At 39.5% G+C, this 10,643-nt stretch overlaps 1 protein-coding gene across 2 annotated transcripts; it reads left to right on the top strand.

The window, feature by feature from the left end:
* The first annotated feature begins 7,259 nt into the window (after positions 1–7,259).
* On the top strand, positions 7,260–10,408 carry LOC113291377. Of its 2 annotated transcripts, none has more exons than XM_026540920.1 (3): positions 7,260–7,997; positions 9,518–9,833; positions 10,109–10,408. In XM_026540920.1, exons 1-3 carry the CDS (start codon positions 7,650–7,652, stop codon positions 10,282–10,284), a joined length of 840 nt encoding a protein of 279 aa, XP_026396705.1. In that variant the 5' UTR covers positions 7,260–7,649; the 3' UTR covers positions 10,285–10,408. The 2 variants fall into 2 exon arrangements, with proteins under 2 accessions (XP_026396705.1, XP_026396700.1); XM_026540915.1 differs by having other exon boundaries at positions 7,273–7,997; positions 9,473–9,833.
* The last annotated feature ends 235 nt before the right edge of the window (positions 10,409–10,643 follow it).

The following is a 10,643-nucleotide window of genomic DNA, read 5'->3' as shown; positions in this document are numbered from 1 at the left end:
TCCACATCGAAGGGGATGGGACTCAAGCTCATAGAATAAATCGCCATGAAGGACACTCAACCTTGTGAATGGAGCTCCAAGATCAAGGTTCAATGAGATAACTAATTTTTGGTGATGTCGAGAGAAAGCACTATCTTTGTCCCTCCCTATGGTGTAACCGTATGATAGTGCTGCCTGCATGTTTTAGGATGATCTGTCAGGATCTTAATGAGTTCCATGGCTTTGCTTACAGCGGAGTGTGGCAGGACACTCTTAATGGACTCACCTATGTGGATGTTGGAAGTGGGGCCGCTTCCTATGAGAATTTGAGCTTTTTCTCTAGAGACATTCATTAAGTCCGGGATTTAGCCCACGGCCAAAACGGGCACAACGGCAAGAGCTTGGCAGCTTTCTTTTTCTTTGAGACATCAAAGTTTGGTTGTTATTTCTGAATTGCACTCACTGTTGACGGTTCAAGACATTGTGTTCACCGAAACAACAAGCAGTTCCGGTAACCTCTCACTATGTTAAGGTTCAATCTCTGGGACACCTTAGCCTAATATTGATGTATTATGTTTTCTCGTATTTCGTCGATATGTTTTATCATTCATGTGGGGGATTGTTAGAAAAAACGCTTTAAAATTACCAATTTTTCCATGGACTATGTTTTGATCCCTAGACCTATTGCCCATTAATTGTTTTTTCTTTTGAATAGATAAAACAATAGTCCCACATTGACTAAAATATAAAGAGTTTTAGACATAAATACCATAGAATTGGCTATAAGGGCATGGCCCTTGGGTCATTAGACTTTTGTGCTTGGAGGGAAGGCTTAGACTAGGGCAAGGTTGCCTTTCCCGTACGCGCGGTGCTTCGCACAGAAGCACGCACGCCGCCGCCGTCCGTCCGGTCGGTCGGGTCGGGCTCGGGCTCGGGTTCGGGTGTGGGTTCATTAGATCCTATCTTTTTGCTGAAACTTTTGGTACGTGTTTTACACACATGTAGAAGAATCTTCTTCTTTGTCTGCACATGTTTGTCTTGGATTTCTTGTCTGTGCGTGTTTGTCTTGCTTTCCTTGTCTGCACATGTTTGTCCTGGCTTTCTTGTCTGTACGTACTTGTTTTGGGTTTCTTGTCCGTACATGTTTGGCTTGGCTTCTTGACAACACACTGCTCTAAGCCTGACAAAAGCAACACTGTTTTTAACCCAACATTACCAGTATTTCTGTCATACGCATGGTTTGGTTGCATGCATTTTTCCTCTCGTTTGTAACGTCTTAAACACTATACAAGGGAGGAGTCTTGAGCTCATTTGACACACCACAGAGAAACATCTCTTCTACTCTCCCTCTGTTTTTCTGTAAACATCTCTTCTACTGTTTTAAGTTCTGCCAAGCTCTAAGGGTACCCTCATTGTATGCTACATTGAGGGGTACTAACTGTAGTTGTATCCTGGAGGTGACTCGCCAACTGCTGTAGCATCTCAGAGGAGTGGCAGGCGATATTGCCTTTAGGACAGCGTAGTTTACGTGCCTCTACATTTTCTGTGCAGCAACATCAGCAACATTATTTTGAGCTAAGTATCTTCTTCTCAGTTACATTATTAGTACTTTCTCCAACAATCTAAAGGCAATATCCTCTTTACTATATTTTGTAACAACATGGGAAAGAGTACTGTAGACAAACCCCCAAAGTTTAGTGGCAAAGACTTTAAACGAGGGCAGTCCAAAATGTTATTCTTCTTAAAAGACCAAAGGCTATATGAAGTTGCCTTAGAAAGACCCTCAAGAAGGATTCATGACCGTGGTTATGAAGATAGACTGGATAGGTGGACTAGGAAAAATTACATGTGCAAAAACCATATTCTTAACTGTCTGGATGACTCCTTGTACGACTTTTATAATGCAAAAGAGAATTTTACTGCTTTTGATTTATGGGAAGCCCTAGAAGAAAAATATCTTGTTGAAGCTGCTGGAAGCAAGAAGTTCTTGGTGGCTAGGTTCCTGGAATATAAGATGACTGATGAAAATCCTGTTGTAGAACAATTCGTCGAACTCCAGCTACTCATCAACGAAATTCTTGCTGAAGGCATGCATATTGATAAATCTCTACAAGTATCTACAGTGATTGAAAAGCTACCACCCTCATGGAACGAGTACAAGAGGAGGCTGCGACACAAGAATCGCGAAATCACCATGGTGGAGCTGGGGAAAAAGATCCAGGTGGAGGAACTTCTGTGCTGCAAGGACAAAAGCCTGATACTGAGCAAAGACATGTCCAACAAAGCTCATGTCCTGGACGATAATGCTGCGTCAAAGAAAAGGCAAGGAGAATCCAGCAAAAATGGTAAACGTAACAAACAACGTAACTCCAAAGGTAACCATCTTAATCCAAAGGGTGGTGTCTCCAAAAACACCATCAAAGGCGACTGCTATAACTGTGGGAAAACTGGCCATATGGCCAAAGATTGCAGGGCACCTAAAAAGACCAAAAATGATCCTAAACAGAAAAATAAGGCAAACATAGTAGATGATTCTGGATATTTTACTCGCATGGTGTCTGAAGTCAACCTTGTCTCTAATGTGACCAATGTGAGAGACTGGTGGCTTGATTCTGGAGCCACTAGGCATGTCTGTAAATTCAGAAATGCTTTCTCCTCCTATAACAAAGTAGGAGACGATGAGAAATTGTTTATGGGAAACTCTTCTACCTCTAAAGTGGTGGGAAAAGGCAAGGTTGAATTGAAACTCACTTCAGGAAAAACTCTCGCATTGAATGACGTGTATCACGTCCCGGACATATGCAAGAATCTTATCTCATAAACCATCTTACTTGGGAAAGGTTTTAAATTTGTAGCTGAGTCTAACAAGGTTGTAATCTCTAAAGGTGGTGATTTCGTAGGAAAAGGATATGTCACTGATAACATGATTAAGCTTAGTGTACTTTCTTTGAACTTGAATGATAATGCATCTTCTTCTGCTTATGTTTGTGACTCCTCACATGTTTGGCATGATAGACTAGGACATGTTAATTTCAAATCTATTGAAAGACTTGCTAAATTAGGCTGCATTCCTAAAATAAACTTTGACAGAGGTCATAAATGTGAAATTTGTGTTGAATCTAAATATGCTAGAAAACCCTTTAACAAAAAGGTTGAACGTAGTACAACTCCCCTAGAACTAATCCACTCAGATTTGGGAGATTTGAAATCAACACCAACTAGAGGAGGTAAAAAATGGTACATCACTTTTATAGATGATCACTCAAGATACTGTCAGGTTTATCTTCTTAGAAGTAAAGATGAAGCCTTAGACGCTTTCAAATTATATAAACTTGAAGTAGAAAACCAAAGAGGTGTTACTATTAAAACTCTTAGGTCGGACCGAGGCGGTGAGTATGTGATACCTATAGGAGAATTCTGCAAACTTAATGGCATCATTCATGAAACTACTGCACCTTCTTCACCTGAGTCGAATGGAGTAGCTGAAAGGAAAAACCGAACACTCATAGATATGGTGAACGCTATGTTAGCTAGTTCAGGGATACCTTCGAACCTGTGGGGGGAAGCAATTCTCTCTGCTTGCTATATCTTGAACCGAGTTCCATTTAAGAAATCCGACAAAACTCCATATGAGTTATGGAAAGGAAGACAACCGTCCTATGCATACTTTAAAGTGTGGGGGTGTTTGGCCAAGGTGGCCACTCCTCGTTCCAAGAAAACCAAATTAGGACCTAAAAATGTAGATTGTGTTTTCCTAGGATATCCTGAGCACACTAGTGCTTATAGGTTCATGGTAATTGGTCAGAACACCATAATGGAATCCAGAGATGCAGTGTTTTTTGAACACATTTTCCCTTTAGGGTCTGGACCTCTTAAAAGGGTCCGCGATAATCTCTCAGATGTTCCTTCGACTAGTCAACCCCCGTCTCTAGATGCTGAAACCGAACCTAGAAGAAGTAAGAGGGTCAGAACCGAGAAAGGTTTCGGTCCAGATTTTGTGACTCTTACGGTAGAGTTTGAACCCCAAACCTATAAGGAATCTATGACTTCTCCGGAATCTCCCTTCTGGGAAGAAGCTTCAAATAATGAGTGGGATTCCATTCAACAAAATGAAACTTGGGAGCTTGTAGACTTACCTCCTGGTAGTAAAACCATAGGTTGCAAGTGGGTCTTCAAAAGGACACTTAGAACAGATGGAACTATAGAAAAACACAAAGCTAGGTTGGTAGCTAAGGGGTACAGACAACAGGAAGGATTAGATTTCTTTGATACCTATTCACCGGTCACTAGAATCACTTCTATCCGGATGCTGATTGCTATTGCTTCTATTTATGATTTGCATATACATCAGATGGATGTTAAAACTTCTTTTTTATATGGTGAATTGAATGAAGAAATTTATATGGACCAACCTGATGGTTTTGTTGTGAAAGGTTTTGAAGATAAAGTATGCAAACTGAAAAAATCTTTGTATGGTTTAAAACAAGCACCTAAACAGTGGCATGAAAAATTTAATCATGTAATGATATTTAATGGCTTCAAGGTTAATGAATCTGATAAATGTGTTTACATTAAATCTGTGGATGATTCTCATGGTATTGTGTGCCTATATGTTGATGATATGCTCATATTAGGTAGTAACCTTGATAGTATTAATACCACTAAAAGCATGCTTAACGAAAACTTTGACATGAAAGACTTAGGCCCTGCTGATGTAATCTTAGGGATGAAAATCAGAAAGATGTCTGATGGATATAGTCTTAGTCAATCTCATTATGTTGAAACTGTGCTTAAGAGATTTAATCATGAAAATGCTAAACCTGCAACTACTCCTTATGATCCCAATTGCAAATTGAAAAAGAACAAGGGTGGGGGTATTTATCAACTTGAGTATTCTCGTGTTATTGTCAGTCTTATGTATTTAATGAACTGTACAAGACATGATATTGCCTATACTGTGAGTAGATTAAGCAGGTACACTTGCAACCTGGGCAGGATCACTGGAATGCTCTCTACAGAGTTCTACGGTACCTGAGAGGAACTTCAAACTATTGCTTAAGTTTTGGGAAGTATCCTACTGTGCTAGAAGGGTATTGTGATGCTAACTGGATATCAGACTCAGATGAGTGCAAATCCACTAGTGGGTACATCTTCACACTTGGTGGTGCGTCTGTGTCATGGAAGTCTACCAAACAGACATGTATAGCCCGATCCACCATGGAGTCTGAGTTTATAGCCTTGGAGAAAGCTGGAGAGGAAGCTGAATGGATACGAGGTTTCCTGGGTGGAATTCCACTCTGGCCCAAGCCTGTGTCTTCGATCGCAATCCACTGTGACAGTCAAGCTGCTATTGGATGCGCAAAGAATAGTGTATACAACGGAAAGTCTATACATCTTCGAAGAAGACACAAGACAGTGAAACAACTACTCTCTACTGGCATCATCTCTATAGACTTTGTAAGGTCTAAAATCTTTTTGCTGAAACTTTTGGTACGTGTTTTACACACATGTAGAAGAATCTTCTTCTTTGTCTGCACATGTTTGTCTTGGCTTTCTTGTCTGTACGTGTTTGTCTTGCTTTCCTTGTCTGCACATGTTTGTCCTGGCTTTCTTGTCTGTACGTACTTGTTTTGGGTTTCTTGTCCGTACATGTTTGACTTGGCTTCTTGACAACACACTGCTCTAAGCCTGACAAAAGCAACACTGTTTTTAACCCAACATTACCAGTATTTCTGTCATACGCATGGTTTGGTTGCATGCATTTTTCCTCTCGTTTGTAACGTCTTAAACACTATACAAGGGAGGAGTCTTGAGCTCATTTGACACACCATAGTGAAACATCTCTTCTACTCTCCCTCTGTTTTTCTGTAAACATCTCTTCTACTGTTTTAAGTTCTGCCAAGCTCTAAGGGTACCCTCATTGTATGCTACATTGAGGGGTACTAACTGTAGTTGTATCCTGGAGGTGACTCGCCAACTGCTGTAGCATCTCAGAGGAGTGGCAGGCGATATTGCCTTTAGAACAGCGTAGTTTACGTGCGTCTACATTTTCTGTGCAGCAACATCAACAACATTATTTTGAGCTAAGTATCTTCTTCTCGGTTACATTATTAGTACTTTCTCCAACACACAATACCTCTTTCTATGCTTGGCCTTGCCTGCAGTATTTGGCAGGGGGAAGACGTTAGAGGTTGATCAACTACAAAATTTTATTGAAAGAATTATGACTTGCCCACTCTATTATGTGACCAGGAATTCTGTCGCTAGTTGTATCATTAGTTACTCAGCATTATAACTTCAATTGAGCTACTTACATCAAAAACTAATAACGAGACTCATTTTTTTACCTCTCTTCCTTGACTACCGTTGTTTAAGAAGTTGGAGAATTCTTAGCTTGTAGCAAATCAAAAAAACGAAACCCATGAATATGACGATTCCACCTCCTAATATGAAAGCTCCTAGAAGATGATTTTGAGAGAAACCCATAGCTGGCTTGGAGTGTAACTGTGGGTTGCCACTAGGTGTTGTTTCAGGGGAAAGCAATGGAGCAGTAGCATACTTGAGTTTGATCATTTTTCTTAAAATCGATCAAAAACCACTAATCTCAGTGAAGGGTCAGATTAGCATAAGTGTCGCATCTGCATGTTAATGTACTAATGTAGTATGACAACTGACGAGTATAATGAGTAGTGATTAGAGTAAATACAAAAGGAGTGATTAATCAAAAATTGCACATCATTGCCGGCAAAAATAAAATACAAGTATCCCAATTTTATCAGTATATGGCTGTTCTTTTTCTCACTCTCACTCTCTTGACTGACTAAGTCGTACAGTTTGGACGGCCGATATAACAAATGGCATTAGCCAGTCAAATATTATTTACAGTAAATCACCAAATGCGCCTTACTTGAGCTGAAAGTGACCCTTTTAAGGTTTAACCAGACAATCCTAGATAAGAATAAGAATAACACAGAAACGGTCTGAATTTTGAATTATGTCGGGTCATACTCTCAGATGAAGAGTCAAGAAACACATACAGGAGGATATGAATGACTGTACTATAACATATTCTTTGGAAGACAAACAAACACGTACACTGTATTAAAAAAAAAATATCGAAATTTTTGTAAAGATTAAAACAAATTTAGGTGATGGACGAAATAATGAGCATCACAAATGTACGTAGGGTCAATAAACTCTTTTGGCTTATCTTTTAAATCCTTCCTTGCCTACCTTGAGAAACATTTTTGAGAGGGTAGGTACTAGGTATAGCTTCAAGTTAAATGTAAAAACTGTGCGCCAGTGGAAGCCAGATTTCACATCCTAATAGTCAAATTCGCTGACGGTAGAGGTAGATTTTCATCAAAGCGACTACTCGTACCCACCGCCACCTTTTCACCTGCAAACTAGACCTCTGAATTCTTCTGGGATGGTAGATTTTATACGAAAGTCATACGGACTGATTTATTGAATGTCATCTAAGCCTGGGCGAAAATTTGGACGACAACAAGAGTGGCGAATAGTGTTTTTAGCTAATCATTGTTCCATGTAATTCAAGTCAAAAACTACTGTCGTCCAATCTAAACATATTTACAAGTAAGTCCTCGTCTGGAACCCCAGAGTCCTCAAAAGTCCTACTGCTTTTATGTTGGTTTGAACAAAACACACAGATGAAAGTAATGGCAATTACTCTGAATTCCAGACTCTTTCCTCCTAACCCTTGTCGTTCTTCCTATACAACAACTGGTCTACTGCAGAGGAAGACCATCGGCAATCAATGGTGGGGGGTGGTTCATTACTCTTCTACCTCTTGCCGACACAATTTAGCACGAAATTCGAACCTAGTGGTTCTTGCAACTGGTGGTTCTAGCTCTGATGATTATCTTCCTTTCGATATGTCTGTGGAAAATGCTCTAGAAATTCTTGGTGTGAATAAAGGTTCTTCATTTGATGACATCCTTAATGCTAAGAACTCAATTCTTGCATCCTCCCAAAATGACCCAGAGATGGTGGAGCAGGTTTGCTATTTGATACCTAACATGAAAAAGTTTCAATTTTGATATATGAACTTAATATAAAATTATCATGATGTTTTGATTATGAATTCTATTGTTGTCAAAGTGAAAATTGAAGTATGAAATTGGAATGGGTTTGTGAATTAGTATGTAGAGATGGTGGTGGTCTTCAGTCTGAATTACACCTTTAATATGTTTGAGTTTTGGTTGCAATGAGAAAGTGTCATCCTAAATTAGTGAATGTTTTTTTTACCCTCACCTCACCAGTATTTGAGGTTATCATATTTAGATTTCTTGTGGGTATGTGTATTAAATAGGAATGGCATGATCGATTTGAAGAAGAGGCTTATCGGCTTACTCTTTAACAAAACCAAATACTATTGCATCTCATTTCTAGAAGTACATACAGGAGTATGTAGATCACTGGTGAGATTTTAAACAATAAGTGTTCCCTTTGGCTCTCCAGCTCTTTTACCTATCCACATGCCTTGGAGAACCAAGAATTTCCCAAATGGTTCGAGCTGGAATAATATGTTTTTGGTATTACTGAAGGTATTACCTGAGACTAGCTGATGGAGTTCCAGCTATGTGTTGTGTGTCACTAGTCAAAAAACAAAGACCGTGGTTGTATGTGTTGGTGTTGTGAAAGTGGTGAGTGAGGGAAACGAAGGAAACTAGAGAAACAGGAGACTAAAACTGCACTATATGTGCCGCTTGATTGTGATTGTGGGAGAGTGATCAGAAAAAAATAAAATAGGAGAGTAAAAGCAAGAGATTTCAGCTGTGCAAATTCTTGTTTTCCAGATTGCATACTTTCTGTCTGCTGAAGTATCTCGCGGTCCTTCTCCGTGGATCGGATGAGGAGTCAAAGGACATGCATACCTCCGTGAATCCATGTGTTCTGTGTAGAGATAGAGAAGCATAAAAGCACATACATGTGTATTTTCTTAAAATATGAGTTTCAGTCCAGTAAGGCAATAACATTATAACTGGTATACAATTTAGTTAGATTTGTTTTAAAAAAGTGTTGTTGACGCCCTCAGAGAACTGCTCCTAGAGTGTACTTCAATAACATTATAACACATACATCTTCTTTTGGTCATGGTCCTAAATTTGGAAAACTGCTCCTAGAATGTGGTCCATTTTGTTTCATTAACACTTGCCATGCATCTCAGAAATACTTCTTATTCTGCAATTCGTCCCGCCTAGATATGTGTATGATTCCCAAGATTGTATTCAGCGATATCAGGTGTTCGGTTTTTCCATGCCGTTCTTTCAAATTTCCTTCTCAATGTTGTCTGTCAGTCTAGGCCAAAAGCAATTGACTGAGCTTCAACAACTCGATGATTTCACCACTCCGTGGCCAATCCAATTAGAGCTTTGATTTATTTGTTGTAACCATGTTTTTCTCACCTTAGGTGCATCATATTTGCGAATCATATATGTGAACCAAAGTAATGTGGTTGCATCTGTTACAGGTAGAGGCCGCATATGACATGTTACTCATGCAAAGTTTGATGCAGCGCTGTGCAGGAAAAGTTGTTAATAACAGCATTCGTTATGCTGATGTTCAGACTGTAAATGGTCCAGATATGAGCTCAACCCCTCAGTCATTACAAGCTACACTCAAGCGTATACCAGTTTCAGTTGAAGCACCATCTGCCAACAACTTAGGGATACACGCAGGAGTTTATGGAGCCTTAATGGGTTTAACATATATCAATGGAGCCTCCGTATCATCCGGGGAACCTTATGCTGGGGCTGACATTCCTGGACTAATATTAGCTGCTGGATTTGGAGCGTCAATATACTTGTTGACGAAAAAAAATAACAGCCCAAGTACAGAACCATTTTTCTGACGCTTACTGCGTACTTTCATGGATTTATCTAGTTAAAATGACTTCAGTGGCTCTTAATAGAAGCTAGTTTATCTACCCCTCATCTGCTTCATTTTTCTTCTCCTTTTTCTGCTAAATTTGGAAACAGTAATAGTACTTTGCACCTCTAGTACTTGTTAAAGATCATTCCGAAGGTTTTTACCAGTCAGCACTGTCCTGTTTCCTTGACTGGAACTTAGTGAAAGTATATCTAATGGTGTGATTTGGTCATTGCAGGAATGTCTACGGTCATAACTATTGGGGGACTTGTGGTGGGTGCAACAATGGGATCAGCTGTAGAGGACTGGTTGCAAGTGGATATCATTCCATTTTTAGGGATACATTCCCCTGCTGTGGTAGTAAGTGAATTTATACTCTTTTCCCAGTTCTTGGTATCATTGTATGTAAAATAGGAATTTTCTGTGAAACAAGATCCCCTGTAACCTTCTAAACACAGACTATCTGTAAATATATAACTTGAACTTATTAATGATGCAATAGGTTTCACAATCTGTTGAATCTATTACGTTCTCCGAATATCAGTACTGCGTTACGACCATTTTTGTTACCAGTTCGACGTAGAACTGAATGCTTGCTGATTGTTACCTTTCCAAACTTTTGTATGTCGGTAAGTGGTGATTATCAAAACTGATTTACCGTATCGAAGAATCAAGATCATCGAGAACATCCATCATGATTAACTTAACCAAAACCCAGAATGATCATCCTAGTTCATGTCAGAAGACATTCGTGGTGGGTTTGTTTGCAGAAT

This window comes from Papaver somniferum, chromosome 1, assembly GCF_003573695.1.
Source record: "Papaver somniferum cultivar HN1 chromosome 1, ASM357369v1, whole genome shotgun sequence".
NCBI lineage: Eukaryota > Viridiplantae > Streptophyta > Magnoliopsida > Ranunculales > Papaveraceae > Papaver > Papaver somniferum.
Note: the sequence above shows the minus strand (reverse complement) of the source record. Positions and strands in the feature narration are given on the sequence as shown.